Below are 17774 nucleotides of genomic sequence, written 5' to 3' on the forward strand. Positions count from 1 at the left end.
GTTCAGTCTATAGGTATTTGAGCAGGAGTAGCCTCAGTCAAACTAGATCTAAAATAAATCTGATTATATTGAACAGAAAATAGGCCACCTCATCACAAACATTATGTTTACATGTGTCCATTAAGACCAGAGTCTGAACTGAATCAACACTGAGCTGATTCGAGCTGAGTAATGACACTGCTGTCTGTCGAGTTAAACTTGTTTGATAATGAATGACAATGAACACAGTTGATGAACTAAACTTAACCAACACTGAACTGAACGGAACGTAACAAGGACACAGTTGTGTTGCTAAAGCAGCTTTATCGCCGAATTTTGGATTTGCCTCATTGATTTGTTACTTTCCTATTGAATAATGTGCTTTGAAACAATAAAGTGCTATAAAAATAAAGGTGACTTGATTTGACTGGCCTTAATCCTGACGATGTATTAAACGCTGAGAATAGTACAGCCATCTACCATTGTTTGTTAGCTGCTATGCTTATGTTATGAAGTATAAAATATTAACCTTCTGCATTTGCTTAAATAAACACCCTGGAGAGATTGATAGGGATATAGCGTGAGATTGCTCAACAGTTTTGGCTACACTTAAGGATGAATGGGATATTTACTGTAATATTTAATGTTTCCCAGGATACTAAAGCTTTCAGAGTCATGAGACACAAAGTGCTGACTGCTGTCCTTCTGTTTATTTAAAATCCCCACAGTGTTTTAGTTCATGAAGCCTTCATGCTCCGGTAATGCAACATTAAAAATGATGCAGCCTGTCTGAATTAATCATCAGACTGTTTTCCACCTGAAAACATTTAATACTTCCAATAAAAATGTGTTTGATTAACATATACTTGCTACAAGTTCCTCAGGGATCAATCATAACCACTCGATATGTGCGCATGCTTTGCTAAGGGCAGTGTGGTAACAACAGTCATTTGGACGTCAGTGTTTAGAGTATGACAAGACGAAATTCCAGCCACGAGTCTGTCGGGTTTGAACAGACAAGCCTACAGCAAAACACAACATGATATCAGCACCTGAAAGTGACTCAGGCGATAGACACATATGATCTAAACAGATGTGCTTCAACAGATGTTTTGAATGCAATGGGAAAAGTCATATAACAACACATACATAAAACTTTGTTACATTTAATTTTATGTTTGTCACATTTTGTTACATTTAACAGAACTAAAGGTATGACCGAGGTACATATTTAATTTCACATTTACTTCTGTTGTTTTTGAAATAGCATTAAGTGTATGGTTAAATTTACTGGCAATCATTCATGGTAAAGTAAAATATAACAATGCCATTTTTGTTGTCGTGTATTTGAATATATTTCTAATTACATATTTGAAACAATGAGGCTGCAGTTTAGTATATTTAAATATATTAACGTAATATCAAATAACATACTAATTAAAATTATAATCAAGAACTTAACATGTGCTTTAGAATGTTAGAGACCAAATTAAAATAAAGATTTGAAGCACTCTGTACACAGGGGATGCATCTACATAAATAATATATACATATATGTCCTGTTTCTGATACACTTTAGCACACAAAAATTGAAGATTCATGTTGGAAGACATTTCCTACTTTTTTAACCTAAGGCGACATCAACATTGACAAGAGAATATGATACCAATACTCCCAGGAAATGTGTAACACATAAGTGTTTGGGATGGATTGATAACGCAGGCAATTAAGAATTCCATTTGTTTCCTTTAGAAAAGTGCTGTGTAGTTATTTCTCATGGCTCCAGGCTACTACTCAAATATTCATAATGGACAGCAACAATTAACGTCTTAGGCAATTCCCATATTTGCACTCTGTACACACACACACACACACACACACACACACACACACACACACACACACACACACACACACACACACACACACACACACACACACTTACACAACAGCTAAGGGACAACAGATGTACCCAAATATAATTTTTTTCAGACTCAGTTGTTTTCATTTGCATTAATGGATGATAATGCAGTTTAAATGCTGTCTATAGAGTTTGAGTTCATCTACCCTCCTTGAGTTTGCACAAGTCCATTAAATCAGTTTGGGCATAAATCTAAGTTCCCTCTACAGCATGTCTCTCATAGACTCTTAAAAATAATTTTTCCATTGAAAACCAAAAACATTTTACAGCTTGATATCACAGCAGAAAACAAACAAACAAACAAACAAATAACAACAAAAATCCCAATTTTATTATTTTTTTAACTTTTTAAACTAATTTTGTTTTACATTCTCCTCAATTAATAATGTATATTTAAAATATTGTGAAAGCATATTATTACTGTATATATTAATATAGTTTTGAAAATTGGACGATCTTCATTTTCAACTAAATTATACACTAATTTAATTTTTTATAAATTTTAGTCTATATAGGATGATGCAAAACCATTATGTGAATTTTAAAGTCTAACTTAAACTTATTATTCACTTATTTATTTAATTATTATCATTATTATAGTTCTTAACCCAGCTATGCGTTTTGTCTGTTTGTCAGGAAACAACCTGTGTGTTATGCAGATCATTCACGCTTTGAATAAGTGAGGAGGAACGAAGTTGTCAGATGCTCCTCCTATTTTGTTTCTCACGGCTACTTTATCAACCCCAGGAGGGAAGTCTCACTAGTAGATTTACCCGTCTACCTTCCCAACGAGCGGGAGGAGTGAAGAGAGTCAGCGCGTTTCTTACAGTTTTGTTTAGCTCGAAGCGTAATGAGCTGTAATCGAAAATTGTTTTGCGCGTAATCTGGTGGTTGGCCAGAACTGTATAGACTAATAATTCAACTAAAAACTGTGTATGAATTAAACGACAAAATTCTACTGAAGAAACGGAAACGCTTTTAAATATTATGTTCGGAGTGAATGAAACAATCCATCTATGTTGGTTAGAGAGTGTTGTGGTCGGGAGGAATGGACGCGCGCAGCAGTGATGGATACTCTGTGGACAGGTGCGTGCTGACTGACTTGTGATTCAAAACTGATGCTTTATAGTCATGACAGCTTAGTGATTGTGAAATAATTGCAGTTTGATTCAGTTATTCAGCAAAGGAACTTGATAAATGATACATAAAGCATGACAAACGCGTAATAAATTAAAATCATACAAATATTGCACTCATTTGAGTTTCTAAAACATCTGGTTGTACATTAGTCTTTAAAACTCTAAGACCATACTTGAAAATGCTTATTTTCTCATTTTAAAAAACAATTACTTTAAAGTTGCATTATCAACAAAGCATTTATTTTTTCAGTGAAAAGTCAACTGAAAAATTAATTTGGTTTGTTAATGTTCTTCCCTTTAATGACTTAATCTTTAACTCCACAAGGTTTTATAAAACCTGATGATCATGTTCTTCAGCTTGATTTGAGTATGGTCCAAAAAGCATCTTATGCATCAGTCTTTACATAGGAGTTCACATTGCCAAACTTGCTTCTTTATTAGTGACCTAGAAATAATACCAACGCCAAATATTTGTTTACTTCAGGTTTGGACAAAAAAGGTAATAATTTAAAATCCCATTTGCTCCGCACTGTACATCACATACAAAAATATGTTTTAGATAATCACCACATAGAGCTCTAAAAAAGAAATGTCTAGCTGTTACTTCAAGGAGCTGTTTCTACCTGAGATGACGATTAAAATGTGTTTTGTTTCTGCAACAGAATGTGCTGAGGTTTATTCAGTTATATAAAATATTTGTCAAAAAAAATGTTTTCTACAATGAGGATCCCCCTCTGTGTAAAGGCACCCGCCACTAACAAGCAATAGCAAAGTAAAGCATACATTCTTTTTAAAACAATGAACAATATATTCTGCCTCAATTTCCTGTTTTAATATGAAGTACATCTACACAGAAAAGTTCATCGGCACTTCATGTGGTCATTAAGCAACTGTAGGTGAGGTGTCTGACAGACCTTTTGATCCTTAAGAAATGCTTGTTGTTTTTACAGATCCTCAAAGCAAAGGCACTGCAAGTTTTTCACGATAAACAAAGTTGCTGTTGCCCGATCCCTGTGCCTGGGCTCAGGGTTCAAGGGCGGGACTGTCTGAACATGCTTTCAAACAAATCATGCGAGAACATTACCAATATCGATGTGAATGGGAATCCGGTGTTAAGCACTGTGATGTTCATCGCTGGGGTGGTGGGCAACCTGATGGCTTTGGCTATCCTGGGAGTCCACCGAAAAGAGCATCGCACCAAGTCTTCGGTCTTTTGCATTCTTGTGACAGGTCTGGCGTTGACAGATCTGCTGGGAACATGTTTGCTCAGTCCACCGGTTTTCATCTGCTATGCCCAAAGAAAATCCCTGGTTGGTCTTACGGGAGATTGGTGGCTGTGTTGGCTCTTCGCCTTTGCCATGACATTCTTCGGCTTGGCCTCTATGCTCATACTGTGTGCAATGGCGGTGGAGCGGTGCCTTGCCATCAGTCACCCATATTTCTACTCTAAACACGTGCGGCGAAGCTTTGCCAAGATCGTCCTTTTCCTCATCTATCTCTTTACCTTTATGTTCTGCTTGCTGCCTTTCTTTGGATATGGACAGCATAAGCAGTACTGCCCAGGCACATGGTGCTTCATCAAGATGGAGGTAGAAGGAGAGAGTGAGGATGAGAAGAGGAGAACACTGACCTTCTCGCTGTCCTATGCTGTGCTTATGGCGCTGCTCATCGCCATTGTGTTCTTGTGCAATGGTTCGGTCATCGTCAGCCTATGCCGCATGCACAGGAGCCAGCTGACACGTCGGGGATCAGTTGTGTCGGCTGGACGAAAGAGGAGGCTGAGCACCTGGTTTGGACAGGGAGAGGAGGAAATGGACCACTTACTGCTGCTGGCCTGCATGACTTTCATCTTTGTCATTTGCTCCTTGCCGCTGACTGTAAGTATGGGACATTATATCACTGTGAAATGTTATAGTTCAAAGCTAAATCTCTGTTTTCCAGCCTGTTTTTAGTTTTCCAGACACTGATTTTACAACAGTTAGGTTCTGGTCCTTCTAATTTTATTGGTCAAGTGCTTTCCTTTATTATATTGGTCTAGACCAGAGTATGTGAGTGGAATGAGTTCTCATTTTCTCTTGAGTGAGAAAACCAACAGTGTTTTAGAAAATCTTTCTGTCTGCGAGGCTCTACAATACTCATAGTCCAATAGTTATCATTATTGTGGCTTGAACTTTGAAAACCTCATAAGAGCAGTGTGGGCAATGCTAGTTTACGTTCCTTTTTATTGATGTCGAACAACATCAGGTTGGTGAAATAAATGGGAGAAACTGAACATTTACAAACTTTGAATCGACAGAACCATTTGCTCACCAGGTACATAAAACACCTGCTGGTTAAAACAATGTAAATGCAACAAAAACTCAAGCCAAGCATGTATAATTATACCTTTTAAAAAATCATTGCAAATGTTTTAAACATTATTATATGATACACAGTGAGTATTCAAATGAATTAATTTAAAAACTGACAAAATTTTTGGTTTAAACCATTAACACTTTTTTATCGTTTAACAAGATTAATGTCATCTAGCAAATGTTTTGAAACCATCAAGGTTTAAAACTGACATTCCAAAGCCTCATTTGCTAAAACCAAGAGACTTGGCAATTCGGAAACAAACTCCAAACCACAAATATAAAACAAAAGACTCGTACATTTTTTAAGCATTGTTTCGAAAACGCCCATCACTACAAATGAGAACAGATGACGAGGTAGAATAAGCAATTGTTATAAGAGTAACCATCACTGTCAAATTTTTTTATGTCAAATTCCAAAGCATACCCAATATTTTTAAACAACTGTTACCATGCACAAACTCTTTTCATGATGTCACCACAATGTCATTTATTTTTGTTAACTATTGTTTTTTAAGCTTTTGTTTTCAAGAAACGTTTTTAGTGACCTTTCAGTGAGTCACTTTGCTGATGGCTTTTAGTTGGTGTTGCTGTGCTTGCATTTAAGTCATCCAAATGCAAATTGCATTGGTAGTTATTGAATTATATCACTACTTATTTGCTTAAAATTTAACCTTGTTCAACCTTGTCACATCATCAACAGTCCATGTCACTTGTTACTCTGGAAATCAACACCTCATTAAAACTATAATTTCCGGTGTCTTTGTTGCTGCAAATCCCTGTCCATGTGAATGTACTTTCCCAAACCTTATTATTTAATTATCATTTTAAATAGATGGGGTAAAGTGGAAATAGCCATGTTTGAACTGTAATTGCTTTTAAAACAAATGATTATTCTTTAAAAGGTCATGTAGTTTATCTTTGCAATTTGGTGGCAAATTATTCACAGTTGTTTAGTCTAAGCTCCCAGAGTTTAAGATCTCCATAAGAAAGAAAATCTTTTGCCTCATGCTAACACATACTAATCATTTATTTTATGTGATTGACTAAAGCAGTCTGCATTTTACAAAGTAGCCTGCTTCAGTGAAACATAGCACATATTTACCTTCTTTAACCCATTGAAGGTGAGCTGTAGGTGAGGTTTGGTTGTAGTCTTTGAGTCACCTGTAGCCATCACTGGGTGTGTACGTGCTGCGGGGGAGCTGGGGCATGTATTACATAATAAAGGCTATTATTCTTGGTTTGCATTCCCAAATACCAGTTGATGTGTTGTTGCTGTTATCTTTTAATTTAGATGCACGTTACAAACTTGACAACCCTGGAAGACTGGATTATAATAACGTGTTTTTTCTCTACACCAATTTAAAATAGATTGGCAGGATTTTTTGAGTATACTGTAAAAAAAATATTAACTATATTTACTCAAAATGTAAAAAAATTACAAGCAATATTAATAATTAAATTTAACACATTAGAATTATTTAGAATTAATAAAAAAATAATGGTTTCATTGATAAAAAATAAACACTATGCTAAAGAATACTATATGCATCCCAGGCCAACAGTTGGCGATCAAGAAACACCACACAAAAACAAAACACACATGCACATGATTCTAACTTTTACACAAATTCCCATTCGTGTTGTTTACATGGAGATGATACAGGCATTGTGTTCAAAGGCTTGTGTTTTCAGGCCCCCAAAACAGAGTTATTGATGATACCTGATGTTAACAAACGGAATCACTGAAAGAGAAAATCTAAGTTTTACCATTAGTTACCACTACCAAGGTTACCATTATGGTGATCAGTGTTTGCTTTAGTTGTTAATAGTTGTTTGGCTGCTGTACCTGAGTTATAGCAGCTAGACAATCCTAGAGAAAAACTAATCAGGTGGTGTTTGTTATGGTTTTACGTAATCATTATTTGACTTGAGTCAATTAACTCTTTTAGAGACTAATCTCAGAGTTAGATTAACATTCATTATAGCAGCCTTGTGATTTTACAGTAGAAGACCTGCATTTTTTTGTACGGTCCAAAGAGATTTTCTTTATTTTTTTTATAGTTGCTCTGATCAAAAAATGTAGGGGGAAAAATACACTCTGACACACTCTGACATCAAGAGCCAGAATATGAATCTCAAGAAAGGTGGCATACAGCATATTCAGATGAAGAGATCAACTCTGAGCGTCACAAAACAAGCTAGTAGAATCACATGAAAATAGCAAAAATAAAAGAAAATAGTAAGAATAAGACAAATCAGACAATTCAGCTCATAATTCATTCATGTCGCAGTGCATGATGGGAGCCATAGATGAGTTTTGATTGAAAGCACCCAGAATGTGCTGCAACATGCTTTTTGACCATTGTTGAGATTCCCACACTAATTCTTGATGTCTTTGTAAATTAGAATTTTTTTTTCTTTTTGTAATGTTCGATCAGAAGAGCTTTTAAATATCTCTCTGATTATTCTGAAAATTCCAGCCCTTATACTGAGCAATCACAGGATGGATGTAATCGATAAATAAACCTAATTTAGAGATTCAGGTCAGATGATGATATTAAAACATAACCAACACCACCTGATCTCACTGTCTATTGGATTGTTAAGCAGCTGCTATAAGTCGACTACAACGGCCAAACAAAAGTGTTTACAAATTCAAGGGTCAAGTGCCAAAGTAAAGCAAACACTGACCACTATAATGGTTACCTAAAAACTTTGACTTTCTCCTTCAGTGATTCTGTTTGTTAACATCCGGTGTCTTTAATGACTCTGTTTTGGGGGCTTGAAAACAAGCTTTTGAACAGGATGGTTGTATTTTACTTTTTTTTTCATGCTATTTCACTCATTTTTAATTGTTAATTTTTAGCATTTCATTTGATTAATTCTGATTAATTCTAATGTGTTGAATTAAATTAACACTAGAACTATCAAGGCAGTCATTTCGACCATTTTTAAATTTTAAAATGTAATACCTTTATTGAAATAAAACCCATATAACTATAATACCTTGACTTTTCCTAAATGTGTGGATAATTTATTATAACATTGTTATTTTATTAAAATTACAAAACACAAAAGAGTTGTGAGTATTTCTACCTTGAATGGCCAAAGTGGTCAAATTGACCGTTTGCATTACAGGTGCATAATTTCTGCTTTTGCGACTATTTCCTAGTTTGAAGATGCACGTCAGTGTTGCCTAGCAACTTTTGCTCTAGTTGTTTTATATTCTATTGCTAAGCTAAAATTCCTGTTCGTAAATAGCCAGGTGGACACCTCCAATACAACAACTATTGTCATTCAATCTGTGACGGTTCCAGGTAGGCTATGTTTGGCTGGAAGACTATAACCTGGCTGTTATCAATAATATCCTATTCAATGTTATGACAAAATAGCCATAATAACAATAATAATAATGGCATTTGAATTTGAATTTTTATGCTAGTGTAATGCTATAGCTAATGCATATAGGCTAATTTTAGCCCAGACAAGACTGATATTGTGAAAGACTGATATTGTGGCTTTTTCTTTGCAACAGTGACAATGTTTATTATTACCTAACTATCATAACAGATCCATTTATTCATGGATCATGATTCCAGTGGTGGTTGCATAGAATTGTTTCCAATTCACCTGATCCAAACATTTCCAATAACTCCAAAGTGTTGTAAAGTACAAAATTAAAAATCTAATCTAAAAAGAGATGTATGTAATCATTAAAAAAAATCACATGTTTTATCTACAGAAATATTCAGCATTTTTGTTGGCATTTAGATTTTTAGGCTTTTAAATACAACATTTTCACTGCGTTGAAAAACCTTTGCTTGCCGGACACAAAGCGAGACGGGCACATTCGGGAGAGGTCTACGTAGCTCTTACACAATTAAATATTACCAAAAATATAGTATATTTTAGGTTGATGAAGTCATAAAATATAACAACAGACATACAAAGCTTCAATGTAAAACCTCAAAAGAAGCTTTGAATGTAAATATGATATGACAAAAATGGCATTCAGTTCAGTCTAGTATGAACAGTCAGAATCTAGTAGTTATAGAATTCCCTTTTATTTATAGTGTTAATAATATTCATTGCAGTATTTTGAAACAAATATAGTGAATTTGTTTTATAGTGAAAGAGTTTTACAGTTCAGTTCTCAGAATAGTTTTTTTTCTGTTTTTGCACAAAATAAAATCGCTTACAATAAAAGCTGTGGCTCTAAATAATTTTAAATATATTTTCCTAATTATTAGGAGTTTATTAAGTGATGTTTGCTCTTATTTGCATTAGGATTTACAAAGATTTTGTTAGAAACCTTCTAAAGAAAGTAATAACTAAGGCTGTCAAATGGTGGTGTATATATATATATATACAATTAGTCAATTTATGGGCCAGCTTGTGTCATCACAAACCTTTTTGGCATTAAAAAAAAACCAGACAAACAAACTACAAGACACAAAAAAAATAGTGACAAAAAGGCATGGACAGTTATTTGTGGCTAGCTTTGTTGCATTTGCCTTTGCATTTGTAAGAGTTTTACTTTTAGATGCAAAATTTATGGTAAGGGAGTATTTAAATAAATAATTCAACTGGATTTACCATGGTTTTGCGTAGACAATTTACTGGTATTTGTGCCTATACTAAATGGACCAAAGCGTGTCTTAACCCACCTTGCACTTTACATGGCTGCAACTGTTGCTAATTTGGGCTGCTCTTAGTAGATTGCATTTTAGAAATGCACCAGCTGCGTCTGTCTGCATCTGCGTCGTTTCTTTTGTGCATTGTCAGTAAGTCACCCGCAGAACTTTCCATTCCCATTGGTGCTTCTATGGGATTACAGTCTCACGCTAATTTGCCCTGTTTAGTAAATCTGGCCCTAATGCATTAAATTGACAGTGCACTTTAATATCTCTCGCGCATGTATTTTGAACTTTTATCATGACCTCCCAGCCGTTTTGTACACTTCTGCATAAAAGATGACTGATGACACTAATGGCATTACCTTTGTCTCATGAGATGCTCTGTTTGTCTCCTGGAAATAAACACTAGTTACTTAATCCAAAGCAAATAGTTTACACAACCAAACCGTTGTGATTTTCTTTCCACACTCAGAATCACATGTATTTGCACCCACCCAGATGTCATATATAACCTTTCTAACATTAAACTGCAAGGCATGTCTCTGTTCAGAGCTTGCACAAGGTACAGCAGGACATTTCTTGTCAGAGAAACTGCATTCATAAAGGAGGAAGGAAATGTGTAAAAATAGGCCAATGTATATGTTTGCATACGAGTGTCTGACCACATTTCAAGGCCTGATATATTAGAATATTATTATATTATATATTATATTTTTTTAAACTGCATACATAGGAGGTTTTCAGCTGTAGACAGTTATTTTCAGGGGTTGATTTTCATCAAAACCAAAATATTTTAACTTTAATATATATATATACATATATACACTTTCATTATTTATTTATTTATGTATTCTGCTGCTTTTTTGTCTCCTAGGCCCTAACTTCCAATCTAGAATTATAAAAATAATTGATAAATTAATTATTTTTTTAAAGTTGATAACTGTAATTATAAAACATTTAAGTAGTTATCAATGTAATTACAAAATCATAAAACAAAAAATGTGTCATTATTAAACAAGTATTTACTGAGTGAAAAAAGTGTTACAATTATAACTGCTCCTCATTTGTGGCATAATTTCCTTCCAAAATTTTTTTGGGGTTTATATACTGTATCACTGTATCATTGCTGTAAATTATATAAAACATTAACTTTTTATAATTTCCGCCACTGCCATTTCCATTTCCAAAACTATATATAAACTTGTATAAACTGTTGAACATTGTTAGTGGGTAAATTTAACAAGTGAGAGTGTGAAGACTGTTTTAAGAGAGTTTATTTTCTAAAACTGCAAAAGATCCCATAGTAGAAGAAACATCCGTGTGTGTCTGTAATATGAGCAGCTTTAACAATAACCTAGTCATAGCACTGGGCATTTGCCAAAGCTGGTGATGTCTACCGCAGCACACAGAGCAGGAAATGACACGCTGCCTTTGATCATTCTGTCATCTGAATTTAATTTATTGTGCGACAGCTATCAGGCCTAAGTGTTTGCTCAATAAATATACAGTAGTCCTTGAATTTCATTTGCACGCACTTTTTCACTGTTAATTCACTGTTAATTCATTGTAACTGTAATCTGCCAGCTGTTTAAGGTTTAGACTCATATAAAGTATGCTTTTTTCCTCTTTTATCGTTTACAACTATAGCAATCTTCAGTCTTATTGCGTTACTGCGTGACTAATCATTGTGTGCAGTAATGTCACAAATTTAAACAGACGGTCTTTTTGTTTGAGGTCTCTTTGACCTACATGCAATGAGTTTTTAAAACCCCAACAGAGATCTGAAACTCTGGTTCTGGCTGAAGTAACTGCACTTTTTTTTTTTTTTTTTACAGAGTTACTATAATTTCCCTTCCTTTTATGAGAAAATAATTTATTTAGATGTTATTTAATATTAGCCCATGTGCTCAGTCTCTCTTTCTTGAGCTGTGTACAGATAGAGATGCTTAACATGTGTGCCTGCAAGAATATCGTCCTGACCGTTTTTGGGAATGACACAAATGGGCTTGTCAATACACTTACATGTTTGAAATCTGAAAAGAAACAGTAACACTTTACAATAACAGTTTGTTATTATTCATGGGCTGATAATATTAAATATTACTTTAATATGAGTTAAAGATGAAGTAAGGCAGGTACTAATCAAGAACTATCCTTAACTACAACATGAGTCATGCATGTGTGAAAACTTACCCCAAAGTGATAATTAATGCAATAACAAACATGTAGATGGGTGTTATTCTCACATCAGTTCATATGATTCTTGACTAGCACACGCCTTAACTCATCATTCGCTCATATTAATTAATTAAATATATAATATATATGATAGACAAATAAATGTTGCAAGATTACACAGTACTTTTATAAGATGAATCTCTTAATATTATTGTAAAGGTCCTGCTAATCATCTCAGCTTTAGACATGGCCAATGGTCAAAAATTTGATACATTTATGTATTTATTTATTAAATTTCTCGGTTACAGTGTTGCACATTAGCCTCATTTCCTTTAATTGTAAGTGACTCACTATTTTATCTCCAAAGTTTCAAATTTAACCTTTGAATATTTGTGAATAAAGCACTGTTTCCATTCCATGTCTTTAAAAGATCAAAACCATCACTTATTGGAAAACTGAGGTAAAGCATAAATAATCAAATGAAAGTTGCTTCAACGGCGGACGGAGGCCACTGTGCCTTTTTTCAATAAATGACAAATACTGTCATGTTATCTTGTGTTTAGAGGCAAATACCTGATGTTTGGGAACACAAACAGGCATTTGTGGAAGGTAATTATACCATCCTTTTTTATATATATATTTTAGAATGACTAAAACATTATACTAACTTTTGAGATGTAATAAAATAATAAAGTCACAAAGGTTTTTTGTTTTGCATTGCTTATCAAATAAAAACTGATCTGCCTCAGTTGGTTTCATATGTGGATGGAAACATTGTTACTGTAACCAGTGGTAATTATGTTATGTTTTAATCAACATTATCCCTCAAGTGCTGTCGATATCATGTATTGAACCTAGAAACCCCTTTAATGTCAACAAACATCAAGATTAATTATATTTACCTTGAAAGGGTTTCAAAGTGATTCAGTGACTTTGTAACTCTTTCAATCAATTTTTAATCAAAATAATGTAAGTACTTTTATCAAAAACTAAGCTGCACATTTTTGAATTTTTACATCCTCCAAAAATTGGCAAAATGAGGGATGAGCCAAAATAATTTTTTTGTGGTAATCAATTATGCGGACGACCTTAACTTGTACTGAGCCCAGAATAATTCTTATAATATGATTTTGCTGTGGTTTGCACTCTTGGGCTGTTTGCTGTTTCTTGGACATACAGTATGTTGTCGAAGCATTTAAACTGATGGATTATAATTGCTGGAAGTCTCGCTTTTCCTAATTAGTAATCACCATCTTTAATCCATCTCTGAATTCTCCCCGTCTCTTGATTATCTGAGCTGAAGGAAGTAAAGGCCACCATGAAAGCACTGATCAATATTGAGATCAATAGTGAGGTAAACTTGTACATTACTAAGTCTCCAGAGATGCTGACCTGGAGTCAGTGAAGAACACGATGATACCTGAGACTCGCTGCACCAACTGAGGAATACAAATCAAATAATATCAGCATGTCTATGCACACCAAATAGGGTCATATGAAACCTGCGTTATCATAGTTATTCATAGTTATTCATAGATCTCAGATATTCAACAAGGCCCAAGATAGAACCATTGAGTACAAGCCCGGTGATAAATTGCACAAACCATTGTCAAGATTATTGATCCAAACCTTTGAAGGAAATGTGAACCAAAGAAAATGCAGAGGTCTCCTTTGGGAAAAGGTCAAGATTTAATAGCCAAACCAACTTTTGGATTACTCCGTAAGCGCTGGTTCTGCTTTTTATCCAAGAGTAATAACTCTTGGAAAGTTGTTCATAAATTATCATGTTTTTGGGAGGGCCCATGTTCCACAGGAAGCTTTTGATTGCAGTTTTTTTCTTGTGTAGAGTTTGATGAAAAGAGGGATGCCTTTCTGCTCAGGTCAATGATGCAGTCAAGACAGATTTATGGATCACTGGTTTTCATTGCACCACAACTCATAAAATACGCAGATAACTGATGTGAAATGAATACTCTTGCATGGCTGAATTGATCGCGGCTTTCCTGTTTGTCTCTTCAGGTCTTCAAACCAGCCATTTTCTTAATAATCAATTATTAAAATACCACTGGTATTAGTTATCATGAGCTCATCTGGCTCCCTGTGGTCTGAGGGATATATCAGGATGAGCTGGTCATTAGCGATACACTATGATCACAGCCTTAATTAGGAAAGGAGAAACAAGATATTTATAGATCATACACTGTAAAAAGTGAAGCGGACACTTTTTGTTAAAGTTGTAGTTCTGATACACAGATGTTTTTTCTTTTCTTTTCTTAATTACATTAGTTAACGGTAAGGTCAAGCTGTAAAACTTCATTTGAATTCAGTTCATGTGTTATTTGGAAGGTATAAACATTTTGAAATTATACACTCCAGAAAAGCGTCTCTTCATCTCTAATTTATTAAGAACTTAATACAATCTATTACAAAACACAGGAAGTATGGTGATATATATTTGTTAAAAATTGTACCCAAACGTAGTGCAAACATAATTATATGTAAAAAATATTTTTTTAAATATTATTAATATTTGTAACTGTTTAATAGTATTATTTAAATAAATATTATTATTATTATTATTTTTTTATTATTTTTTTTCATCTGGTCTAGTCAAGTTAATGTTATGTTAATTAGTAAAAATGCATTTATTATTTTTTAATACTTATTAACACATATTATCAAACAAACATATTTAACAAGATATCTAACAAACCAAAAAAGCATATAGCATAGATGATGAGTAATATTTACTCAATCCACACATAACATTTCAAAACAACTGATAAAGTGACGTGTTATGTTGATATTAAATTTGATAAAAACCTAACTGAATAATGATGAAAAATCTATAACATTAAAATCTTAATATTAACAGCTGCAACAACAAATAGGTTTATAAAAAAAGTGCACAAATGAAAAAAGAGATACATTTAAAACACTTCAAAAAAATTGCAGCTACATTTTGTTCATCTTAGCCTTTTTCACTTCAGACTTAACTTCATGCCTTGCCTTCTTTTTATAAACATAATATTTCAGAATATGTATATATACAAATGCATGTAAACTTGTCTTACTTGAGAAGTATGGGGATATATTAGTTAAGCTGAATTAATTTATTATTATTTCTAGGCTGAACAACAAAAAAAGCAAATTCTGTGTAAATTGTTCCCTTTTAGATATAACTTATTTGTTATTATGAGCTTTATCCCATATTTCCTCTGAGAAATGTACTTTATATGTCTGAGAGCAAAATGTCAAATAGTCAAACACGACAACCATAACTATTCATGCCCCTTTGCATGCTGGGTAGAGGAGAAGTGGGAGTGAAAGCCACAAAACCATTTTTCAATGTAGACTTGTTTGAACTCAAACAAAAGCATTAATCCAGCTCAACCGCTGTGTTCCTGAACGTTGGACATTTTGTGAACTTTCTAACTGTAGGTAAAAAAATCTATTATATTTTTCAGAATTTTTCTTCAGCATTTACTAGATGAAGCATCTATTCAAAGCACAACAAATGATCCATGTAAAAGAATGAAACATCGGCACAAGCTCATGATTTAATGGTCAAATTGTCAAAAGACGTGTTTCCTGTCTTACCCAGCTAAGAATCACAAAGTGAACATTATTGTACTCTGATTGCTTGTGATTTTCAAATATTGTGGCTTGTGGTGTTGTGGCTCATGATTGAATGCTCTAAAGTTTTGAAGGATGACCCTCGAAGGCTTCATAAAGTGCTTTCAGTTACTTCCGAACCAAGAGCCAACCAGCTCCAGGTCACTGGAGTCTCTATAAATTTATTTTCATAAGACATATTTTGTTTGTTGAGCTTCTTCAAAACACCAGAGACCTGTAAGTTTTCAAACTATTTATTTATTTATAAAAACTCTCTCAAAAATGTATCAAAAATATGCTTAAAAAACCCTTACTTCATCATAATCATATCCTTACAGCACTCTTTTTGTTTTCCTTAATATAAAAAAAAAATTGTATCAATCTTTTTACAGTGTTTGGATTATTTAGGAACATAATGCATAAAATTTATAGCAACAAAGAGAATTGATTCATATGATTAGCAAAATATTACTTGTGTTTGAAACCCTTAAGGGCATCCAAAGTGCATATCTGTGCGCGAGTTTCATAGTACATGGGAAAAGCAGGTCTGTGACCTTATCTTGGACAAAGATCATGTGCTGACTCTCATTGTAATTCAAAAGATTTATCAAATTAAAAATCAGAGTCTATAGCCAGCAGCCTTGTATACCTATAACAGACCTTCCAAATGTATGGTCTCTTGTGGCACTACACCAGCTGCTGTTACAAACCACAACAACAAAAAACTGAATAATGTGTTCTTGCTGTCTTATGCAAACATGTTTTTCTTGAATTTTGATGGAGTGATCTCAAATGTTAGATATTTGTCTTGGATTCTGTGAGAAGGATTCATTCATTTGCTTTTCAAATTAATTTGTTTTTGTTTAGTACTCTTTGTGTGGTACGCTTGACCTCATGACATGCCCTGTATGGAAGATCACGAAAGTATGAGACTAGAAGAGAACCGTACGCTTATGCTGTTTTTACCTCTTGGGAGTTCGAACATTTTTCAGTTTTATTTTCTTGAATGATCTTTTATGATTTAAAATATAAAGCCCTGAAATTAAATCTTATATTTTAAAGGTTTATTACGTTCAGCCCCACTTATCTCTGACTGAAATACTGCCAACAGCTCAAAGACTCAATACTCCCTGATTGTTATCAGGATGCTGTTTCTCTCTCTCTCTCTCTCTCTCTCTCTCTCTCTCTCTCTCTCTCAGAACAAGTCTCAGTAGTTTGTAGAAACAAAAATAGCCGTGAGAAACCATATTGATGGAGGTTGTGGACTTTCTGAACATCTAAATTTTGATTTTCAAAGGCGATAACTTAGAGTATTTCCCTTTAGTAATGAGACTGAAGTTTTAACTTTTTTTATATCGGTACTATTGCAATAGAAGTTGGTAACAGATTTCTTTAACTACTTACCCTCATTAATTACTTACCTTCATGTCATTCCAAACCTGTAAGACCTTTGTTCATCTTTGGAACACAAATTAAGTTATTTTTGATGAAATCCAAGAGCTTTCTGACTCTGCATAATTAACAATGCAACTGAAATGTTTTATGGCCCAGAAACATAGTAAAGACATAATTAAATATTCCATGTGACATCAGTGGTTCAACTTTAATTTTATGAAGCTACTAGAAGCTACTTTTTGTGTGCAAAGAAAACAAAAACAATGACTTTATTCAACAATTTATTCTCTTCTGTGTCAGTCTCTGCTGCCATTCATTACGCTGGAGCTGGTTACGGTTGAACCAAAGATGTCACATAGACTATTTTATCAATATCCTAACAACATTTCTGAGCAATTAAAGTCCGCATGAACCGGAAGTTGCAAACGACTTTTCTCCAGTGTTGTGACGTATTTCCGAGAGAAACGGAATACTAAATGAGGAAAAATATTGGGTGTGGCTTTATTTTCCAACTAGCACCTGATTGGATCTCACAAACCCCATTTCGTGTTCTGTC

At 34.0% G+C, this 17774-nt stretch overlaps 1 protein-coding gene across 1 annotated transcript in view; it reads left to right on the forward strand.

The window, feature by feature from the left end:
* Nucleotides 1–2873: 2873 nt before the first annotated feature.
* LOC132108472 (prostacyclin receptor-like) overlaps nucleotides 2874–17774 on the forward strand; it is a 35029-nt gene continuing 20128 nt past the window's right edge. The window contains exons 1-2 of the mRNA XM_059515175.1: nucleotides 2874–2986; nucleotides 3990–4916. Of these exons, the coding sequence (XP_059371158.1) occupies nucleotides 4092–4916 (825 nt within the window). The 5' untranslated portion in view covers nucleotides 2874–2986; nucleotides 3990–4091. The remainder of the gene's footprint in view (nucleotides 2987–3989; nucleotides 4917–17774) is intronic.

Source organism: Carassius carassius, chromosome 28 (genome assembly GCF_963082965.1).
Source record: "Carassius carassius chromosome 28, fCarCar2.1, whole genome shotgun sequence".
Classification (NCBI taxonomy): domain Eukaryota; kingdom Metazoa; phylum Chordata; class Actinopteri; order Cypriniformes; family Cyprinidae; genus Carassius; species Carassius carassius.